Source organism: Bombyx mori, chromosome 19, assembly GCF_030269925.1.
Source record: "Bombyx mori chromosome 19, ASM3026992v2".
Lineage (NCBI taxonomy): Eukaryota > Metazoa > Arthropoda > Insecta > Lepidoptera > Bombycidae > Bombyx > Bombyx mori.
The window spans coordinates 7818404-7842753 of record NC_085125.1 but is presented as its reverse complement, the minus strand read 5'-3'; the positions used below and the strand labels follow the sequence as shown (position 1 = coordinate 7842753).

The 24350-nt window shown below is 40.2% G+C and overlaps 1 protein-coding gene and 2 long non-coding RNA genes across 4 annotated transcripts in view; 2 read left to right on the top strand and 1 right to left on the bottom strand.

Moving 5' to 3' along the window:
* LOC101745941 (titin) overlaps positions 1 to 23484 on the bottom strand; it is a 39646-nt gene extending 16162 nt beyond the window's left edge. Inside the window, exons 1-2 of the mRNA XM_038017671.2 lie at positions 20285 to 23484; positions 19942 to 20195 (exon numbers count right to left, since the gene is read on the bottom strand). Coding sequence (XP_037873599.1) covers positions 19942 to 20195; positions 20285 to 23101 — 3071 coding nt within the window. The 5' untranslated portion in view covers positions 23102 to 23484. The remainder of the gene's footprint in view (positions 1 to 19941; positions 20196 to 20284) is intronic.
* Positions 782 to 16698, top strand: LOC134200678 (uncharacterized). The gene is made up of 2 exons (XR_009975690.1): positions 782 to 871; positions 16512 to 16698. It is a non-coding gene; the product is annotated as an uncharacterized LOC134200678 (long non-coding RNA).
* LOC134200679 (uncharacterized) lies at positions 18411 to 19868 on the top strand. 2 transcript variants are annotated; one of them, XR_009975691.1, is made up of 2 exons: positions 18411 to 18492; positions 19634 to 19868. It is a non-coding gene; the product is annotated as an uncharacterized LOC134200679 (long non-coding RNA). The 2 variants fall into 2 exon arrangements; XR_009975692.1 differs by lacking the exon at positions 18411 to 18492 and adding an exon at positions 18901 to 19036.
* Positions 23485 to 24350: the final 866 nt, after the last annotated feature.

Here is a 24350-nt window from a genome sequence, read left to right as displayed (position 1 = left end):
GATTCCACCGATATCTTGGATGCAAATTCTTCTTTGTACTTCACAAAGTATTTATAGACACATTTATAAGTCGTGAAGAGTCGTGAAGAGATGTTTGTCGTTTCAATAATTAATTTAATTATTGAAACGAAAATATTTTTATTTATTTAAAAAAAAAGAAAATATTTGAGAAAAAACAAAAAAAAAAAAGGCCGCTGAGTTTGTTTCGCCGGTTCTTCTCAGGACTGTGGCTTTTTCTGGAACCGGTGGTAGAGTTAACATTGTTATTTGTATTTTGACATTCAACAAGTGTGTCATACTGACATTTAAGTTGAAATAAATGATTTTGAATTTGAATTTGAAAGATTTACAGTAATTATTCAAAGTTATTTTTAAACCAGACAAATTAACCACTACGGCTTTAATATTTTGGTTGCATCTCGAACTTAAATGTTCGAACTATCAGAACATTTACCATACTATTATGGTTAGCAAAAAAAATGCGACCCAAATGCGCAGGAGTTCGAAAGTTGTCTTGAGATAACCAAAAACAGTTCGATACCAAACGAGTATTTAAATGAGGCTTTATAAGGCTTCGAGCTTGCAGCCACATGCCGCAAAGTTGCAAAAAGAAATCCACCGTCAAACCTCCAACACGACCCTTCAGAAGTCTACGCCCTAAAAACCCTAAAGTTTCTTCATATAAAAAAAAAGCATTATTTATAATATTTTTAACTTGGTTTCTTTTAGCACGTCACTTTAAACGTCATTGCTTTAAATAACTCAGATAAACATATCTAATCTTATTAGTGTAGAATTTTCACCTTACCGCACAAAAACATTGTGTGTTTCGATTTTTTTTGTATGGCGAGTGTGATGAATCGGAAATAATGTACGTGTAGGTGTATACAGTTTGCCAGTCACCAGTTTTGTTTCCAGACAAGGTCGTCGACCATATGGTCTCCGAGTTGAAATTCTATGTCAGCTTTAAATCACAATCACGCAAGTACCCAAAATTACACAACGCTCAATCAAGATCTAGGTTTATTCTCGCATGAAATCACTGTGGTTACGAATGGTTTTGTTATAGCTTCCTTTACAAAATCGATTTGTTCTTGAAATGAACTACAAGCGTTACCTTCCAACTTCCTAGTGAATGCAAAATCACAGCACTAAATGTAGAGTCTAAGCCAATTTATGACACGCGATGCGGAATGAAAAATCCATCAAATAACGTTATAAACAAAATAATTATGTAAATTGTTTTCTGGGGAAAAAATAACCAATAATCCAAACGTTGTCATATCAGACGTGACTGTAAAATTAATTCAAAATATATAAAGTCATCTGGCAATTTGTTCTTATCGTACGGAGGGAAAGCAATTAATATTAATTTCCCGATTAGGAATACTGAATAACCACAGGAGGTGACGTAATACCGATCTCGGATCACGTCCTGTATTCAAAAACATTAAGTTCTTACATCGAAACAAGTAAACACCAAACGAGTTTGAGCGAGGACGTGGCGTGGGCTCGCAGCGGTGAGATCATCGCCACGAATAGTGCCGCCTGAGGTCGCAGCCTGCACCACTTTACACGTCACATGTCTTTCTAATTGCCATACCGATTTTACAATAATGCTTTTACGTAGCTGTGCACAGGAATTCGTTTTTTCGCATTAAAAATGTACAATTTCCAAAAATATTCGAAATTGAGTTAATATGCGGAATCATTTGGTATCACCAGTATTTTTCTCATTAATACTGTCAAAAGAGCGTAGTTTAGTTTTAGTTTTTTGTAATGATTTCGTAAATAAATAATAATAAATGCTGCAAGGATAATTATTATTAAAAATATCATATGTTAAACGCTTTAAAACACTCTCCTATAAATGAGTAAGTTTTAAGATTATATAGTTTTAATGCGAGAAGACGAAATGTCTTCGAAGCGATTAATCATATAAAAATAATTATTACCTAATGTCTATCAAGGTGATCAAAATCGGTTCTTTAGTGTTATTACGATAAGTTATTATTGTTTAATCATACGTCATGACATTTATATACCTCATAATATGTTACCGTCAATTATGTAGGAGACTTTAAGGTCAATCCAGAGCCGACCATTTTTCAATTAAGAACCTCACCGTCAGTGGGCGAGTAATATGCAACTACTTTTCTTGTTAGCTTGATGAGGTGTTATCATTCACTTGTCATACTGCTCGTAAAACTACAATATGACATAGTATACAGTTTAAATAACTAACTGGTTTTCAATACCATTATCTCGAAAATATTCACGATTGAAATTTCAAAAGGGATATTACTTTAGAAGCACTTATTTGTAGTCTGGAAACAGTATTTAACTCGAATACTAAGTAAAGACACATACTTGTTCCGCAAATGAAATTTGCATACAATAGTATGAAACCTAACTGCAAATGAATTCTTGAGAACTCAAAGAATAAATTCATTGTTCAAATGAAAAACAGACATTCGTTATAACAACATGGCCCGACATAGATAGGTATGTATGTGAAATTTCTCGCATCTCTTGATAATGAAATTGATATGAAATATTAAATAAATTTATTCTACCACAGAGAATAAATTTATTTAATATTAAAATATTTCATATTTTATTTATTTATTTATTTATTTATTGGCAGAGCAGCGTCCACGTCTCCCATCGCCGCGCACTAGGGAGATGACCGCTACCAAGAGGCAGCAGGCACTCGTGGGGCCACGGGAGCTGGCTGGAAACTTCAGCCTGGACGAGGTCATCACTCGCACCGTCCAGGTTGTATTGGAAAGGCTGGACGGCAGGCTGGCGGCCCTCGAGGCGCAACTCATTGCCCCGGCTGACGCACGGCGACCGGCACATGCAGCAGTGTTGGGTGCTCCAGCCGCCCACCCCGCCCCCGTACAGACTCCAGCCACTAGGTTGGGCCCGGGACGGGATAGAACAAAGCGGGGGGGCGGCGCCAACGCGAAACGCCCATCGCAAGCACCCCAGCCCCGTCCGCTGCCTCCGCCCCCATCCAACATGGACGAGGGGTGGAACGTGGTGGCCCGGCGGGGTGCCAAGAAGGTCCCACTGGCAGCTCCACAAGTGGGTGAAGCGCCGGCGGCCACGGCGGCTCAGGCTGCTCCCCAACAGGGTCGAGCGCCTGTAGCCGCCAAAAAGAAAAACAAGAAAACAAAGAAGCCACCGCGCGCGCCGCGGTCGGCGGCAGTGGTCCTAACGCTGCTGCCGGCTGCCAAAGCCAAGGGCATGACATACGGAGATGTCATTGCTCGGGCGCGCGCGGCAGTCGATCTGAATGAGATCGGGGCGGGGGAGGGTCTCCGCTCTAGGCAGACAGCCAATGGGGCCAAACTGCTAGAGTGTTCCGGTGCTGATAGTCCCGGCATCGCAGAGCGTCTGGCCGCAAGGCTCCGCGCGGTCCTGCCTGAAGAGGAGGTGCGGGTGCATAGGCCGGTCAAGATGGCCGAATTGAAAGTGACCGGCCTGGACGAATGCACCACCAGGGATGAGGTGGTGGCGGCCGTCGCTTCCCAAGGCAACTGTGCCCTGCAGAATATAACCGTAGGCGAGCTGCGTCCCGGTTATAGCGGGGCCAGCTCTGTGTGGGTACGTTGCCCGGTGGAGGCGGCCGTCGCCCTGGCTGCTCCTCCGCCCGGGAGACCTTTGGGGGATCCGGGTAGGTTGCGCGTGGGCTGGATAGCAGCCCACGTGCGCCTGCTAGAACCACGCGCCTGGCGGTGCCTAAAGTGCTTCAGCACTGGGCACTGCCTCGCCAGGTGCGTAAGTGCGGTTGACCGCAGCGGACTGTGTTTCCGCTGTGGTCAGCCTGGACACAAGGCGGCCGTGTGCTCGGCTGCGCCGCATTGCTTATTGTGTGCGGCGGCCGGACGCAGGGCTGACCACCGGACCGGGGGCAAGGCATGCCCCCCAGCCGGCAAAAACGCAATCAGAAATTGGCGCCGCCAAGCTAAGCGGCGCCAAAAGAAGCTGTCGGCCGGGGGAGCACCGGCCGGCACTTTGGCCCCCGCTGAGGCGTTCGCGCCCGATAGCGGGGACAATGGAGTAAGGGAGGGGGCGATGGATGTGGTCCAGTCTTAATGGATCACACCTATCGCTTCCTCCAAGGAAACTTGAACCACTCCGCCGGAGCTCAGGACATGCTGCTCCAGACTATGGCGGAGTGGTCAATTGACGTGGCTGTGGTCGCCGAGCCGTACTTCGTTCCCCCAGCAGACGACTGCTGGTTTGGGGACGTTGATGGCTTGGCGGCCATACATATAAGAAGATCCGCGATGATTCCCCCCCTGGCGATGGTGACCAGGGGTCCCGGGATCGTCGCGGTACAATTAGAAAATACCGTCGTGATCGGGGTGTACTTCTCTCCGAATCGGCCTACCGTCGAGTTCGAGCGGTTCCTGGACGGGCTAGAGGTGATCGCTCGTCACCTCTCTCCCCGTTCCGTGATACTGGCGGGGGACTTCAATGCGAAGTCTGTCTCTTGGGGTTCCCCATCTACGGACGCTCGTGGTAGGCTGTTGGAGGAGTGGGCGGTCGCGGCCGATCTCTGTATCGTTAACAGGGGCTCAGTCGCGACATGCGTGCGGTGGACAGGAGAGTCTATTGTGGACTTGACGTTCGCGAGCTCGTCCGTCGCACAGCGCATCCTCGGCTGGGGCGTGGTGGTGGGGGCGGAATCGTTGTCAGATCACCGGTATATCCGGTTCGATCTTTCCGCTCCCACGCCAACACCAGCCGCAGGCGCTCGCGGGGTTAACCCCCCGCGGAGTGCATCCCGGTCATTCCCTAGGTGGGCATTGAAGCTCCTGAAGAAGGAGCTCCTGGTGGAGGCCTCTATGGTGGCGGCGTGGACGCCCACGCGCCCACACCCTTTCGACGTGGAGGCCGAGGCCGAATGGTTCCGCGGCGCGATGCACCGCATATGCGATGCCTCGATGCCCCGGGTCGGCTCTCGGCATTGCGGACGGCGGCAGTCTCCCTGGTGGTCGCCTGAAATTGCGAGACTGCGCGCGGTCTCCATTCGGGCGAGCCGCCAATGCGCTAGACACCGCCGTCGCCGCCACCTGCGGCGCGACGACCCCGTCGCGTTTGCGGAGGAGGAAACCCGGCTGCACGGCGAATATCGCGCTGCGAAGGACGCCCTGCGGCTGGCCATCAGGCGGGCCAAGGAGCAGAACATGGAGAGACTCTTGGAGGCGCTCGAAGCGGATCCATGGGGGAGCCCGTACAGGTTAGTGCGCGGCAAGCTGCGCCCGTGGGCCCCCCCTATGACTGAGCGACTCCAGCCTCAACAGCTGCGGGACATCGTTTCGGCGTTGTTCCCGCAGGAGCGGGAGGGTTTTGTTCCCCCCGCTATGGGTGAGCCGTCGGACGCCATCGACGGTGAAGCCCCTGCTGAGGTGCCCCGTATTACTGGGGCAGAGCTCCGTGTGGCGGTTGTAAGGATGACTGCAAAGGACACGGCCCCCGGCCCGGACGGAGTCCATGGCCGGGTGCTGGCCTTGGCCCTCGATGCCCTAGGGGACCGGCTCCTGGAGCTATTTAATAGTTGCCTGGAGTCGGGACGGTTCCCGTTGCTCTGGCGGACGGGCAGACTTGTGTTGTTGCGGAAGGAGGGGCGCCCGGTGGATACAGCTGCCGGGTATCGTCCTATCGTACTGCTGGACGAGGCGGGAAAATTGCTGGAGCGTATTCTGGCTGCCCGCATCGTTCAGCACCTGGTCGGGGTTGGACCTGACCTGTCGGCGGAGCAGTTCGGCTTCCGGGAGGGCCGTTCGACCGTGGATGCAATACTTCGGGTGCGGGCCCTCTCGGACGAGGCTGTCTCACGGGGTGGGGTGGCGCTGGCGGTGTCTCTTGACATCGCCAACGCATTTAACACCCTGCCCTGGTCCGTGATAGGGGGGGCACTGGAGAGGCATGGAGTGCCCCTCTACCTCCGCCGGCTGGTTGGCTCCTATTTGGAGGCCAGGTCGGTCGAATGTACCGGGTACGGTGGGACCCTTCACCGTTTTCCGGTCGTGCGGGGTGTTCCGCAGGGGTCGGTTCTCGGACCCCTCTTGTGGAACATCGGGTACGACTGGGTGCTGAGGGGTGCCCTCCTCCCGGGCCTCCGCGTTATTTGTTACGCGGACGACACGTTGGTCGTGGCCCGGGGGGATGATTATAGAGAGTCTGCCCGTCTCGCCACAGCGGGGGTGGCCCTCGTTGTCGGGAGGATAAGGAGACTGGGCCTCGACGTGGCGCTCAGTAAATCCGAGGCCTTGTGGTTTCACGGGCCACGGAGAGCGCCACCTGTCGACGCCCACATCGTGGTTGGAGGCGTCCGAATAGGGGTCGGGGTGCAGTTGAGGTACCTCGGCCTCGTGTTGGACAGCCGGTGGGCTTTTCGTGCTCACTTTGCGGAGCTGGTCCCCCGATTGATGAGGACAGCCGGTTCTTTGAGCCGACTGCTCCCGAATATCGGGGGGCCGGATCAGGCTGTGCGCCGCCTCTACGCAGGGGTGGTGCGATCGATGGCCCTGTACGGTGCGCCTGTATGGGCTGAGCCACGCAACCGGGCCGCTATGGCTCGGTTCCTGCGCCGGCCGCAGCGCACCGTTGCTATCAGGGTCATCCGTGGATATCGCACCGTCTCCTTCGAGGCGGCGTGTGTGTTGGCGGGGACGCCGCCATGGGAGCTGGAGGCGGAGTCGCTCGCTGCCGACTATCGGTGGCGCAGCGAGCTTCGTGCTCTGGGCGTGGTGCGTCCCTCCAAAAGTGAGCTGCGGGCGCGGAAGGCCCATTCTCGGCGGTCCGTGCTCGAATCGTGGTCGAGGCGGTTGGCCAACCCCACGTGGGGTCTACGGACCGTTGAGGCGGTTTACCCAGTCTTTGATGACTGGGTGAATCGTGGCCGAGGACGCCTCACCTTCCGTCTGGTGCAGGTGCTGACTGGGCACGGATGCTTCGGAAAGTATCTGCACCGGATAGGAGCTGAGCCGACGACGAGGTGCCACCATTGTGGACACGACCTGGACACGGCGGAGCATACGCTCGCTGTCTGCCCCGCTTGGGAGGTGCAGCGCCGTGTCCTGGTCGCAAAGATAGGACCGGACTTGTCGCTGCCTGGCGTCGTGGCGTCGATGCTTGGCGGTGACGAGTCCTGGAAGGCTATGCTCGACTTCTGCGAGTGCACCATCTCGCAGAAGGAGGCGGCGGGGCGAGTGAGGCAAAGCTCTCCTCACTACGCAGAAACCCGCCGCCGCCGAGCAGGGGGTCGGGACCGGGGTCTCGTCCGTAACCCGGCCCCCTAAGAGCTTCGGGCTCCACCCGCTTTGTGCGGGGAGGAGCTTAGGCGTGGGGCGGCGTGGTAGGTCGCGTTCCCCCGACCGCTCCGGGGGAAGGTGTAGCGCGGCGCTATCAATCGGGCTCTTGGCCCGTCGACCGAGGGAACCGGCGGTCATGTTGCTGGCGGCCGCCGGTCCGGCGTCTGGGGGACGGCGGGATGGATGTAATGTGCTCTGCGTAAACCCTGTCCCGCCGTCTCAATAACTCCGACTGGGTTCCCACCCGGTCCGGGGTAGGACGCCGGCTGTGAGCGGCAGGAGTTTTTAGTGAGGTTCGACTCCCACATACCCCACCTGCCGTGCGGGTGGGGATCCGGCGATTTTCTCCTGTGGAAAAAAAAAAAAAAAAAAAAAAAAAAAAAAAAAAAAAAAAAAAAAAAAAAAAAAAAAAAAAAACCTAATCAAATTAAAGTTTTATTTACAACAAACTCTTTAACGATTTTAATATCAGTAATGTTTTATCTTTAAGCTAGTGATCTGTACTGAACAATCACAAACGATATCACATATTGCTTCTAATGACGAATTTAAATCAACTTAACTATTAAGGCAATCGATTAGTAACTAATAAAAAGTTACAATTGATTATTCTAATGTCGATGCGTACTTGAAACTTTTATGAGCACTCAATCAATGTAGACACTCGATATGGCTATCCTGCTTGTAGTATCATCTTGTGGTTCAAACGTGGTTTGAATAATATGCACACCCACAAAGCCAGCGCTGCGTTATTATGCCACAACACACGTGTACAATGTTTAACATGCTACACTCAGGTAATTCATTTTATACCGTTATGTGATAAAGCAAAGACAGCAGCGGCCTAGTCTTGCCTCTGTCATTGGTACTGTCCACGAATATCGATAGCTACCTACTATCAAATGACCTATATTTTCAGTAAATTAGATAAATCAGAATTTTTGAAAGAAAAGTTCTAAATTCTATTTTGAAATTAGCATTCAAATTGATATGAACGTGACATTCGTAGCTCCGTAGGATAAAATTCCGTGTAAAATATTTAACGAATAACATTTTAAAAAATACAGCATATTATGTTTATAAAGTGTTTGTCTATATATAAAATGTCGCGTGTGCCGAGGTGAGAGCAGTTCCAGACGAATTAGGCCAACGCTTACAAATGACTTTGTGGCCACATTCAAGCTCAGGGTGACTTCATCGAATACGTTGTACGAAATTCACTTTTTGTTTCTTCATGACATCTTGCGTATAAATAGAAATTACGCTCGTCAATGTTTTTCATAAAATGAATAACTTTGCACCATTACCAACTTCTGATGTCATTAACATTGTTTACTTAATAATTTATTCATTGTAAAATACGATGATTAATCGATTTAAATAAAATGTTTTACAATCAATTCACTATTCATATTGTCATGCTTGACTCTTGGTTGCTAAACGCCAGAAGAAGCCAACTATAGTAGACTGTTTATTAATATAAAGATTATTAGCTAAACAATAATATTAAACGAAGTAATAACATGTAATTTTAAGATAATTTTATGTTTTCTCTTTTAGTTCAAATGTATATTTTTTTCTCATCTAAAACTATTGAGTTATCACTCTGGTTCTATACGATTCCAAATATAAATATCTTCCCGTTTTCCTCACGGGCTTATTCATGTTATGATGTGTTTAAAAATTTTAATTTTAATAAAGATAATATGTAAACTTAAATTAAATTATGGTTTGTATGGACGTATCATAAACCATTGACCCTTTTGTCATATTTAGCAAGAGCCATGATGCAAACCATAACAAAACCCAGGTCACGGTGGTCGCGCACGTATCCATGTTACAGACGAGTACTCGCATGTTGAACGAACGCTGGCAGTCCCAATTAAGTACTTAAGTACGTACCATACAAAAGTAACGATGAATTTCTTCTTTCACAACCGAATTCACAATTTAGTTGGTATTTTCTTCGGTTTTGGCTAATCGTAGATGTTATTGAACCTATTTTTACGGCTTAATCTTGCCTTTTTTTATTTGTTTATTTACTGGTGGTAGGACCTCTTGTGAGTCCGTTAGGTACCACCACCCTGCCTATTTCTGCCGTGAAGCAGTAATGCGTTTCGGTTTGAAGGGTGGGGCAGCCGTTGTAACTATACTGAGATCTTAGAACTTATATCTCAAGGTGTGTGGCGCATTTACGCTGTAGATGTGTATGGGCTCCACTAACCACTTAACACCAGGTGGGCTGTGAGCTCGTCCACATATCTAAGCAATAAAAAAATTAAAAAAAAACAGTATATAAATATGAAAAATTAAGACTTGTGAGTTCGTTGACACGAATATTTTTTCTGTGTCATCAATTGTCTTTTCATCGCGTGTTAAACTATATATCTATAATAGATTGTTAAATACATCTTATTAATGATTAAATAAAGAAAATTTCTAGTGTAATAACTTTGAAAGTAGCTATAAAATTACCTAATCTAAATATTTGTTGATATAGATTGTTTCGTTTTCATTTATACTGATCTATACTAATATTATAAAGAGGAAAGATTTGTTTGTTTGTTTGTTTCGAATAGGCTCCGAAACTACTGGACCGATTTGAAATATTCTTTTTCTATTAGAAGCCGACATTGTCCCTGATGAACATAGGCTACTTTTTTTAATTTTATTTTTATTTTTTGGTTTCATGTGTGTTTTAATGTTTCCGAAGTGAAGCGAGGGCGGGTCGCTAGTAATATTATAAAGCTGAAGAGTTTGTTTGTTTAAACGCGCTAATCTCAGAAACTACTGTTCCGATTTTATATATTATAGCCCATTTATCGAGGAATGCTATAGGCTACATAACATCACGATAAGACCAATACAAGTGGAGCACCAATAAAGAATGTTTCAAAATAAGGGTTTAAATAGCTCCTTAACATTCAACAATTCAAAAATATTTTCCACTTTCCACGTAAACGAAGTGGCGAGTAAAATTTAGCGTATGCCAAAGTAACTACGCGGACTACCACGCGGACGGAGTCGCGGGCAAAAGCTAGTTTTGTTAATAAAAATCAACATTTCGAATCAGTGCTACAAAGCTGCCGACAAGTTTCACGGTCGTAGTTCATTTAGGTAAGTGGATATAGCACGGAATTGATCGACCCATTTAACACTATAACGGTTGTTGTCTTACCATCCGCCCACGGTCTGTCCATTATTCAGAACGTCAGCTTGGAAATCAATAATGTACACAGACAAAACGTCTATGAACCGTGTATGTATAGATTTATTTGCGGCTCAACTAACTCGAAATGTTTACGGTATCGATTTTATTTAAGTCTGATACAAACAAGTACATTTTGAAATGGTATTCGTGATCATGTTTTTTTATTTTTTTTTATTTACGTGTAGGCAGACGAGCATACGGCCCACCTGATGGTGAGTGGTTACCGTCGCTCATGGACGTCAGCAATGCCAGGGGCAGAGCCAAGCCGTTGCCTACCGTTTAATACTCTCCACAAGCCTCGTTTGAAGAAGGACATGTTATAGCGCTCGGGAAACACCGTGGAGGGGAGCTCATTCCATAGCCGGATGGTACGTGGCACATGGTATGTATGACTAAACTACAATAAAACATAGTTTAACATGAAAAGTCGTGCATGGGGAATTGGGAAATCTTCCAAAGAATTCGACTTGTGCTTTAAAAAAATATCTACAATATCGAAACTGCCATTAGGAAAAATTTATATTCGATTAGTGACAAAGCGGATTTGTTTCGTCTGAAATCATTATTCATTATTGATTATTATTAATTAAAGTAATGCGAAATACAGATCCATTACGAAAGCAATAACAGAACAGACAATACACAGAATGTCCAACCCATTCACTGTGTTATCAACTCACATTCAGTCTATTTTCCTAGTCACTAACAAGAAACGTGACATAAAACGTGACAATGAAATCATTATTATAATATGTAAATATAGGTAAAGCATGTGCATGCAGCTTTATTAATAAATGTGGTGTAGCCTAGGAATATAGTTACAGCATTGCGTCCCTTTCGATCGTATTAGTAGCTGAGTGCAATTGAAAAAGACAAAACGATGTTCAACAATGCCAAGGTTAACGCATATTCATTTTATTTAAAACACGATTTTATTGTTGATTTTGATATGTATTCAATGGCGGATCCAGGGGGGGGGTCATGGGGATCATGACCACCCCCTGAGCTGGTTCCAGGACTTAGGTGGAGCACTAATTGAATATAATGATTTTATTTATATATTTTGTCACCATACAGATTTTATGTAACTACATACCTTCAATATTTAATTAATTTAATATAATATAACTTTGTATAATGGCAAACGTTTGGGAACGAACGCATCTAAATTTGACTATGTGACCCCCTCCTGGCGCCAAAGCTGGATCCGCCCTTGCATGTATTCAATTTATCTTTTCATGAACACTGTAGACTTGCTCTATACATTACAAGATTTAATTGTGTCCATGAAGAGAGCATTAAGTAAATATATTATTCATCGAACTTCAGAGTGAAAATAAATTATCTCTGAGAGATAACAAAGGCCAAATTATAGAAGCCAAGGTCATTGACGGACAGAAATTTTATATAAAAAGTTTTTTTGCTGGTATTGACTTTAATCTTGACACTGAGACCTATTATTATTATTATTGCCGAAAGAGGACCCTTCGTTTGAACAAACATTGTGTCAAATAAGTTTTAATATTAAGATAGGCTTGCAGTAAATTTTATTTATGCTTGATTTTATAAGGTCACTAGATTAACTTCGTAGTTCTTTTTTTATGATGATTTTTTGAACCTTGCTTTAATTGATTAACTTGATTTGAAGCTAACGCACGAAAGAAATCGCGTACAAATTGACAATTACCATTATTGTTCATATATTAAAGGCAATTTTCTAATTAATAATATAAAAGCGAGGTGCAATTATATCAGTATTTGTGACAAGCAGCAGTCAAATTCCGCCGAATGATAACATATTAATTACGCTTTGACTTGTGCTCAAAATGGCAAAAAAGTGACTTTCTATTAATAAATAAAAAAAAATCATGCAAATATAAATAAATAATCTTCTTCTGAATTCAAATATATATGTATCTATTTCCAGAATAAAAAGTTATATAAAACAGCGTACGCAAATATAAAAAGGAATAAAACAAAAACAAACTGCATCACCACTTTATGATTTCAAAAATAAACAAAAATAATGATCTCTTCAAGCCCTATAATCTAGATTTTGGTATTAATATTGTGCAATTAAGAGTTTGTTGATATTTAAAGAATGAATCCTTTGGTGAATTAATGAATCCTTACTAGGAAGTTTGGTCGCTAGGAACAAATTATGAAAAAGCTTTTAAAATTGATCGTTATCTTATGACTCCAATTTCAGATTGGTTAAATCTGCAACTGAACTAAAGCTTTGTTTTAGTTAATATAGTTTATTCATAGAATTTGTTGCTTTAAGTATGGCTTGCTACATTAAATAAATAAATCATCAACCAAAAAGAATAAAATTGTTTGAGCAATGATGACTTTAAAAAAAAATAAAGTAATAAATTCTTTATTTTTTATATCAATGGACTTACTTGATAATTCTTCACTCATTTTGATAGTTTATCGTATTGGTTTTACAAAATATCGAATGCGCAAGCTACAGACTAGCAAGATATAGCTACACACACGATATGAGTACTTTTTTCTTCGATTGTCACTGAATTGAATAAAACAATGCTAATCACTAACTGAATTGAATAAAACAATGCTAATCACTAAATAGCTTAGGAAATCGACACGACCTTCTATATGAATTCATCAATAAAATTGACTTTACGGTATCCTTGTCTGTTTCAACGTAAAAGTCAATGAAACTAGAAACTAGCTTTCTTAAGTGTTATTGCTAAACCAGTTGCGATTTCTTCTACACACTTCATGTACACTTAACAACGTCTATAGGTATCAGTGTATAAAGTGACTATGGGAAGCACGTTTCTTTGAACTCATTAATCTGTATTTAATTTATTGGAATCTTTTTTAGTAGAGTCTGCATAAACGAACATCAAAATAAAATAGAAATCAGAACGAAAACGCTATGTCTTAAAAAAAAAATGTTTAGTGATACCTACATATACTACAAGTTAATAGCTACCTTATTTTGTGTTTTTTTTTGTAAAAACGTACTTCTATTAACTCTGTCGGAAGATTTTACATAACAGTAGTCTAACCGGTTACTGAATAGAAGCCGGTGTGTCTTCTACCGGACTTTCTCATACTTCACCATAATTCGTACATATTCATAAATGATTTCGCTTTACTCATAACAAACGATGTTTCTGCAAACCGTTAGACGAAAGTCGGAACAAAAAAATTCACTTTTATTAAGTTTCATACTTATAATGTAAATTATTTTAGCATCTGTATTTTAAGCAAAAACTTATGCTACAGTAATGTCACCAACCAGAGTAAAACGCGTCAAGCTATTCAAAATTGTAGTTTAAGAATATTCTTAAAAGGATCGCGCAATTTAGATATACAGGTGCCTGGCACCGCCGGGAACCATTCATATTTAACACCGTATCTAAGACACGGTAAGAGAACTGGAACACGTTTGATTCTTTCGAAAGGATAACAGGAGGAAGCAGTCATAATATTATGTTTCTCTTTGTTTTTTTTTAGTTAATACATTATAAAAAGGATAGTTATAAATTATAATAATATCAATAAAATTCGTGATCCGGAATTTGTAGTTTTTAAAATGCTTTCTCACATAGATCGTGTAAAGTATGTATGTATTTCTGTGTATGTATGTATTTTACTATTTTATACATAGGTATATTGAATTGTAGTATGTTTATTCTATAATACTGAGATGTTATTTTAAGGAAGATTTTTGTTTTAAGTTTGTTCTTTTTTTTTTGTTTTGTTGTTGTTGTTTGTTATTCTTTTGTCAATGCACCTACCATGCATTATCTCTGCACCACCCTATGGTCGACTGGAAGAGAATGCCCATGGCATTAAGTCCGCCTGTGTACAAGTTTTGTTTTGTGCATAAAGTATAAATAAATAAAATAAATAAATAAATAAAGTTAAAGGAATTCATGTTATTGCATGTTACCGATTCGAACATTTAACATGGAATCGATTAACATGGTTTTAAACTATGCTACATTATAAATAATGTGAATACAACAAACCTATTTATCTCTGTCTATGTCTAAATAAAAATTCAGTTCTCAAAGAAACAAAATACGTATAGGTACGTTAAATATGTACTCATCAAATATTGAAACAGATGTTTAGACGAACTTTTAATAAATAAACGAAAATATGGTTATTTACTTAAGTTGTAGACTAATGGTTTATCCTATGCATAGCTTATGACAGCCAATAACATTGTGTACAGGAAGTCGATACGGTCTAGTACATATGTGACCTACAGACCGCACTTGCTTATACAACCTGACTTTGTTGTTTAGTTAAACAATACAAGTGACTTACATATTTTAACGATGACATAAAATTCCAAATAAAGCTTTGCTTTCATTCAGCACAAACAGGAGCGTTCTTAGATTTTTAAAATTTCATTGTTAAGGTTTCATTGTTAGAGTCATTGTTCAATTCTATTCCATTGTTAATTATGGCAAATGATATTGCCTCCCGTGTTATGAAAAACTGGTGGTAGGACCTCTTACGTGTCTGCACGGGTAGGTACCACCACCCTGCCTATTTGTGCCGTGAAACAGTAATACTTTTCGATTCGAAGGGTGGGGCGGTCATTGTAAATATACTGAGACCTTAGAAGTTATATCTCAAGATGGGTGGCGCATTTACGTTGTAGATGTCTATGGGCTTCAGTAACCACTTAACACCAGGTGGGCTGTGAGCTCGTCCACCCATATAAGCAAAAAAAAAAAACTATGACAGCAGTTCATGATTTTTAGTTATACATACGACATAACTATATCGATCCTAAATTAAAACTTTTGTTGAACTTCGTTTGGAGATCAAGCTATTTGCGAGTTAAACATTACTGTTTTATTTCACAAACAATGGATGTTTTATGTAGATTTAGCAAAGCAATATCCTGTACATAAAAGTGGACCATTTGAATTAAAAATTATTAAATACGAAAGTTTATCGCGTCGTCGTTTGAAGGGTCGATGGCATTTTATTACCGTTTGACGTGAGTCGGATCCAATTCTACCGCAGTTAATGATGACATCGAAAAATACGCAGACCATTCGAAGCAGTATTTAGTAGTTACTAGTTAGGCATTTTCAACACGATATTACTGCCAGTAGTGTGTGGTCCATATATACGTGGAGAGCTTACAATGCCCTATGTGTTCAATATAATAATGCGTTTAGGATGATGTTGTCACTGCCGCGCTTTTGTAGTGCATCCACAATGTTTGCGACATCTCACACAGATGACTTCTTTAAAATAATACGGAAGAGAAGTGCATCGTCATTGCGTCGAATGCGTGATAGTAACAACAGTCTTCTGAACATCATATGGAGCAAGATCTAGGAACTGGCTGACTAGGGATTAGTTGGCTGAGTTTTACTAGGCAGCCTTAGCTGCAGGCACTTGGGAAAGACTCAAAACCTGTTAGGTTTTTAAGTTACTAACATAGATTATAAATAAATTGTATGGTTTTTACTGAAATAAAGATAATAATAATAATTACTGGTAATTAAACACTGATTTATCACAATTTGAAGTAGAAGTCGAGACTTAACAACAACAGACTGTCCGAGTCTTATGACGTGACGCATCGATTAAAATAAATTATTATCTCGAATAGGTTAAAGAGTAACGATAGTCTTAACAAGCTTGGACTTCAAAAGGAAGATAACTGAGAAATGCACAGCCTAGACTACCATTTCGAAACGTTTTAAATGTTAATTGGAAATGACGCCTACGTTGCTTTGTGTTGCAATCGGAGTTACTTAACCAAATAATGATGAGTCACGTATTCATAATGTCAGTTTGAACGCACTTAAACTTAATTGAAAAATTAAAACAACATTATTCGTTTAAAGACGAATCAAATAAGGAAGTCACGGCTCATCAACTACTCTGAACTGCCCTTTCTCTGTTTGTGTCAAACGATTTAGCTCTTAATTGACTTTCTTTATTTGTCTTTATAGACTACATAAAAGCCGGTGCAGGCTCTACGTGGAAGAGGAAATGCCACGACCCGAACTTATGGCAGGATTTGGGGGAGGCCTATGCGAAAGCAAAACAATCTCAGCCGATGTCAAATGAAAAGAAAAAAATGAATAGTATGTATCTAAATATGAATTAAGGTTGTTAATAAAGGCTTCTTTATCTTTATCTTTTATCTTATTGTCGATACAAAAGTTTTAGGATTTTTAGAATGTTGTAGACAGATAACGTTTACAAATATAAATTAAAACATGAAAATAGAGGATACTGCACATAAGTTCAGCATCGTCGAAGTTATTATTTACATTTGCAGTGCACATATGCGTATGTACAAAACATACCTAACATTGAAATCGACGTGTTAAAAGAGTTTACATAAAAATACTTCTAGTTTTGGCACATTGCCAAATTTCGATAGGCTATGAAGTCTTTAACATTTCCCAATTGAATTTACAACGAATTACAATTAAAAGAAGAATTTTAATGACCGAAATTACATTAGGCAATCTGTAAATAAAGTAATTCTCACAATTGCACTAATAGCAATGCTGTCGCCATTTTCCTTATTGCTTTAATCAAACAGATAAGTTATCCAAAAATGTATGTATCCGTTATGAAATAAGTAAGTTACAAAAATTAAAGCCTTATTATCTTTCACACGAGCGTCTGAAGAAATGTCGATAAAAGCATATTATAATATTGGCATCTACGAATAAATATTAAGATTGGCATTATTTTTTATCATGACAATCGGTAGATTACGTATACCCTATGTAGCCATTTGAATCAGAATTTAAAAAAAAATACTTAAAAGGTTCTTCGAAACACACTAATTTGAACTTAGGCCGATAAATCCACAAAACACATAATTCTGTAATAATTTAGTTGTTCAAATTGTGCTTCCACTACAAAATAAACCGATGAATTTCGTTCATATTTAAATTAAATAGCTTTAGACAGGAATATTAATTTGTAAATGCTCAAAAAAATGTGGGATACGATATTATGTCCATTTCTGTTCGTGCAGTTGTGACATACTAAAAATGCATGTCGCGATTTGTGACGTCATCGTCATTAAAGGTGCGGGCGTGAGTGAGAAAGCAAAATGTCGCTAAAAGTAAAGACGCTCTTGCTCATCCATCATTAAAACATTGATTGCTACGTTATTTTAAAACTATTTATTTTCAATGTTATTTCCACATACACATTTTGGATGGCATTTGCTGTTGCCTACAAAATAATGAAAATGTAGTATTAACGAATAGGGAAATATCCCTTAAAAATATCAAAGAATTATTAACGCTATTTCTTATACGATTCTTATACGAATAGCAACGACATTAGAATTTCGCTTGCAGTTTGGTCTTAAAATTGAATTCATAAATCTCCAAAAACCATTGATTAGTTAAAATAAAGCCTTAATGCTTCGAGGAACCAGTCTGTATGTCTGAAGTTCGACTATTACGCAAGTACCAGTAATATCAAAGATTAGATTGTGCGCCGAGCGACATTCTCATAAGATCATTGTACTCGCTCGAAATAAAATAAAAAAGCGCTTGGTATTTCGTACGCATTGCAAACGTATATTTAACATCAAATACTACTATGAATTTAAAGCATGACGAATTGTAAGTTTCTTGTTTCGTGAATTATTTTGCTCAGGTCTGTTTAGATCTAAAAAAATTAGAGGTTAAACTTGTGTCTTCCCGAGAAAAAAAAGATAATTTACGTTTAAAAAAACGTTCGATTACAATAATTTAAATATTTATCGCTGTAGTTCTATAGACCGTTTAATCATAGTGAAACTTACGCGTATAAGGTTAATTTCATTTCTTCACAGTTGACAACACACGCACACAAGTGACTCGGCTCGACATTTCACGGTCATGACAGTACGCACACATTTTAGAAAATGTAACAATAGAAACATGGCTTTTTGATATTTATATATTATTATGTACTGTACGTATAGTTTTATTTTTAATAATTTAAATTTTATGAACCAATCCATAATGAGACACGAGCTCGAAATCTCAATAGTGTGTCGTAATAATTATTGCAGTGTTTATGGAACTTTTTGTGAGTTTGATAAATTGTACTCATGAAGTTTCCTATTTAATAAAAGTGTTAAAACGTGCATTTCAAATTCACCAGTGATTCTTTCCGAATCGTGACAACATCTCCTTTAAATATACTTGTAGGAGAGGTGTTAATAGCAAAATCCTGTGTGGCATCTAATTCGCTTAAATCTTTTGTGTCTCAATGACGTAATTCGTATTCACAAGAACAGCGACGCGCCATAACGAAATCACTTCACTTTAAATTTAGACCAAGTACTTTATTCTTTACTTTAGTATTTTATATCTATATAACGTAATTCATCTCTATAATAATATATAAAAATGAATTGCTGTTCGTTAGTATCGCTAAAACTCGAGAACGGCTGAACCGATTTGGCTAATTTTGGTCTTGAATTATTCGTGGAAGTCCAGGGAAGGTTTAAAAGGTGAGAAAATATAAAAAATCTCGGAATTATATAAAAACAAACAATTTTGTTTTTCCTTTGATGTGTCCCCTTGATGTGTCTTTTATTTATTGATTGAGGCACTACAAAGTCTGCCAGGTCAGCTAGTGCGAAATAAATTTTAAAAGAATCGTTGTTATGCAACTGCAGTATTGTTTTATTTTTCAAAATTTATCAGCAGGAACATAATATCTAAGTTGATAATTTATCATTATCATCTGATATACCACGCCTGTTGTGATAATATCTTACACAAAACACTAGGTAGCATAGAATTTCCAAGACATTCATGTAATTTCTGCTGTTGGCGAATTATGCACTTTATCGGTATGATAAGATATTACTGATAACATGATTGATATACGCATTAATATGTTGTATTAACATAAAACGCATCGAATGTGACATGATTTTTTTTAAATATTAAGTTTACTTATTAATATTATAAAACCATGATTCAGAACAGCAGAGATCGTGTTCACGAAGCTTATGTCATTTATTTACAAGCCAATCATATGTTTCTCGGACTGTGTTTACATGATTCATAAATTTTTTATCTATATATGTATTCTTTTTCAGGGTCAAATAACATTTTACTAATGCAAAACTACGTAATATTTGATGAACACAAACATTAATTTAAATGAAAATTTAGCAATGCATGGAACGGAACCGTACAATTGCCACTGATGGTCACTCAATAAACTCCTATTAAATAATGAACGACAATTAGGTGTTGCCAAAGCTGCATACCAAGTGAAATATGATTGTAACTTTACCGACCTTTATTTCCATAAAAGATATTATGATTTGATTTTCGGCTATCCTTTAAAAATAAACTCTGCTCCAAAACACTAGTAAATAAAAAAAGTAAAAAAAACACTCACCCACAAGTGCACATTTCGCAGATGCACTGTTCCTTGTTAACGTCAGGCTTCTTGGGGCCACCATGTCTTGGTCGGGTTTCATCGATGATAACGGTCTCTTCGGTGGTGATTCGGTCGTCGCGCACAGTTTTCCTATCATCTATGATGGTCTCGTCGTAAACAGTGCGGACGTAATCTTCCCTTGTAGTATCTGTAATAGCACGGTCTACCACGTCGTACTCGCGAATTACGTCTTCCGTCGTTTGGACATCGGTCTAGAATACGAACAAAAACAAATATGTTACAATTGTTTTTTTTTATATAACTATATGAATCCGTATAAATATCAAATAAATAAACTCACCAAGTTTTTGAAGTCTAACTTGCTCTTATCGACGAAGACGTCCGTCTTAATTTTATCATCCACTTTCGGTTCTTCGTACGTTGTTATCTTCCTGGTGACACCATTTTCAGTTATATACCGCGTCACTTCAACTTGGCTTCTGTTCTTTTCGATTTCAAAAGACTTTCTAGTCGTTTCTCCGGTTGTGGTTGTCAATACCGTACTTTCTTCAGTATCAATGCCTTCGTATAAATCTTTGACATCTTCGTTAATTTTTGTCCCAAAAGAAACCTTTTCAATTCTTTTAAACGGATACTTCTTAACTGTGTCAATAATATCCTTGAGCACACGATCGTCTATATTCCTCTTTATTACGATATTCTTATTACTTACTGTCACATCTTTAGTTGATTGGGATGATTCAATTATTTTACGTAAATCGCTTATGGACGTAAAATCTCTTATGTCCCTCGATGATATAATTATATTCTCTTCGGTATCTTGCCGTTTCAGATGGTGTCTAGGTTGTTCGGGTCTTCCAAAAGGTGACATTTCCTTGGGTCTTTTTGGCCTATCATCATCTTTTTCATAAACAAATTTACCATTCCACGTCCCGGTACTTCTTTCATAGCTTGTCAAAGTATCTTTAGTCTGAGTTTCTGATTTTGAAGTTGATTCTTTAGACAGATTTTGTATTTCAGTGGTAATAAAATCCGTAGTTTTAGTGACATCCTTTGAATCCCTAACAGTATCAGAGGATTTGGATTCACTTACAGTTGAGTAAGTTTGATCAGTAGTGTCTTGAATTCGTTTATTGTGAATATCATCGGTTTGATCGTGTTCGGTTATTGCTTTTCTCTTAGTAAAATCTCCACCATAAACATTCTTCGTAGACGCTATTTCTTTACCATTCTTGTATAAAGCTGATTCTTCGGCAACATATGTAGAGCTAGTCGGTATCCCATTTTTTCCAGTATCATAATGAGATTCCTTATCTAGTACGTGACGAGCATATTCATGTTCGGGCTTGATTCCAGGTCCACTAACGTTATGACTCTTTTCATATGTTGAATGTTCTTTATTATCACCCCATTCTCTGTGTGAGCTGTCCACGATTCTTTCTTTCCCATCGACAACTTCTACTACATAAGACGATGTTGTAGCCTGCTGAGCACTGCTTGTATTGCTCTTAAGTATTTTGGTAGAAAAGTTTATATTGTCTGTATCTTTCACTTGTAAAATGTCACCGACTTTCCTTAGTTCATTTTGTATGGTAGTATCGTAACCGTAGAAGTTTGATGAATCGGTTTGGTTAACATTTCGCTTACGATCAGTGACTATCTGTTTACTGTTTCTTACATCTTCAACAGTATCTGTGTGACTTTTATCGCTGTAAACGTTCCTTTGATCAGTGTATACATTTTTCGTGTTGTAATTAGTAGTATTAGTGGTGTAATCTTCTCGCTGGTTGGTTGTCATATTTTGATCTGAATAAAGAGTCTGCTGGTTAATGTTGGTATTCTTTTGATCATAAATATTATCACTATTAGTGTAAACATTGCTTGATGTTGTAAGTTTTGGATGACGAGGGTCATCACTGGATGTCAGTTGGTCTTGTGTTGAAGTAGATTGCTGGTGGCGTAAGTTATCTTTCTCTGACACAATACTTGCATGAGTTGTAATATGCTTTCCATCTTTAATATATTTTGAGTCCTCCTTTACGGTGAGCTCACTTGTTGGTTTCTGGCCTTCTTTGCCTGTGTCATATTTGGATTTCATATCATAGTTTTTAACGCTGTACGCTGATTGAGGTTTGATATCTGTACCACTAACGCTTGCGTACGATTCATTTGTAGCATGCTCTTGAGCATCACCCCATTCTCTCTTCGAACTGTCAATAATACGCTCTTTACCGTCCACAATTTCAACCACGTAAGAGGAAGAAGAAGATTTTGTCACATTGCTACTCTTGCTTTCACTTGTTTTAGACGTACTTGTATACTCCTTACTTTTGACGTTTCTGTCAAGGCTTCCTTCACCGCCATAAAAATTAGAAGAATCAGAACGAACCGTCTGTATTCTTTGAGATGGGTCCGGTGAATTTCGATAAGTGACATTCTCGCGTCCAAGTCCTTGCTGTTCATCGACGTTAGATTGACTAACCGATCGCACTCCCTCTGCTGTCTGTCTAACCAAATTTTGTCTTTCAGTCTGAAGAAAGTTATTTGACGCATTCGCCGTTTGAGATCTTGTTGAAAAAGTATTTCTAGAATCTGTTACATTTCTAGCTGAGCTGTCAATAAAAGCCGTATTCAGTGTCTGATTCGAAGTTGAAGAATCTACTGATTTATCGAAAGATTGGCTTTGTGTGCTGTGACTCGAACCAGAACGCTGAACAGAAGATGATGTAGCCTGGAACGATTCGCTTTTAGAACTGGTTTGTTGCGAAGTTGACGATTCTTGAACAGAGCTAGAGACGAACTCTCCGGTTGTTGACTGCGTCATGTCACTTACTTGAAGTTCCTGTGACCTCATTTGAGAAAGATCACTCATTGAGGGAGCCTCTGTGATTATGTAGTGCGGGTGACTGTTATAATGTTCAGAAACAGTTGATCCGGCAATCGACGTGTGGTCACTAACGTCTGTTATCATCAAGGGATCATCTTCCTCGACCTTAACATCGATATAGCGCACCTTCTTTCCAGAGCTGACCTTTTGCAGGGTGTTACTGCTTTGTTGCACCGACGTGGATTTACTTGTTTTTTGGACACTCGTCGAAGCACTACTGGACGAAGTCACTTCGGACGACTGTTTAGTCTTTTTATTTTTTATTGTCATTTTGGTCCCACAATTTTATTTTAAAATGTATCACTAATTAATATTATATACGAGATTCTTAAATAAACAGGATTAAATGAGCTTACGTAAAAAATTATCACATAATAAATATCAAAGTCAAACAATTGCCATGTAAATATAAAAAAAAATTGGTCGCGAGAGTCGTTCGTGTCGTGTGTCGTAAGTGCGCGCGCGCTCTTCACGAATGGCTCGCGTATTCTGTGAATTCTGTCTGAGCGTGCGCACTGCGCCGGCGCCCCTCAGCCTCAGCCCAGCGCCTTGGAGCCGCCGCCCACAAGACCTTCGCGACACGTAAGCGTTCACATCTCACCATGTTGGACTCATACCTAAAATGGTGTAAAGCGTAACTGCTCGCTTACTTCATAATAAACTTTAGTCATCGGACTCACGCTCGTACAGCAAACTGAAAAATATTTTTGCAATACAAATACATCAATGAAATAAAACAGTTATTGCCACCAACTAATTTGGTCTGCAAGAAGACTTTAGAAAAAATGTCCTCTGTTTTCTTCTAATGCATGACATGACGTGTTTGAACAATTGGAATTAAAAAGAGCGTTTCTCAGTAGAGCAAATTAACTGTGCAATTGGCATTGCAAAAGGTTCGCCTACTACCGATGGCAATAAATTTTAATAATGAAATCAAATGATATACCTAATTTAAAAAAAAATACAAGCAGACTTCAAAACTAGTACATAGCAATTACAGTCACTAATAAAATAGCAAAATACCCAATTTCGTTTGCTTGGATGATTTGTTTTTTTCACTAAGCCCAATGAATCAAAACTGATGCAATTTCTACGTGACCAACCTCAAAAAGCTTATCCCTCCAAAAAAAATCCTTATTCTATGTCAGATCTAATAACATTAAAATATACAACCGAGTTGAAAGCCTCATGCCTATTTAAATCGATTTAAAAAAAAACAGTAAACCAACACAATACCTATAACACTTGATTAGTTAAAAATAACGAATTTTGCATTAAATTAAGAGACGAATATAAGTGCATAGGTAGATAGCGTAATGTAAAGACAGTATTGCGATACACCATTCCACCCTTACGACTTGATTGCACTTATTCTTCGAGGTATAATTAGATAGGTTATCGGTATCGGAGAAACTGATGTAGCGGGGGAGTCACGACCCTTAGTAATGAGGAAAACGACGCGAGTAGGAGGCAGGTACTATCAGTACGCCCTACCACCAACAAGAAACGAAAATAGTGA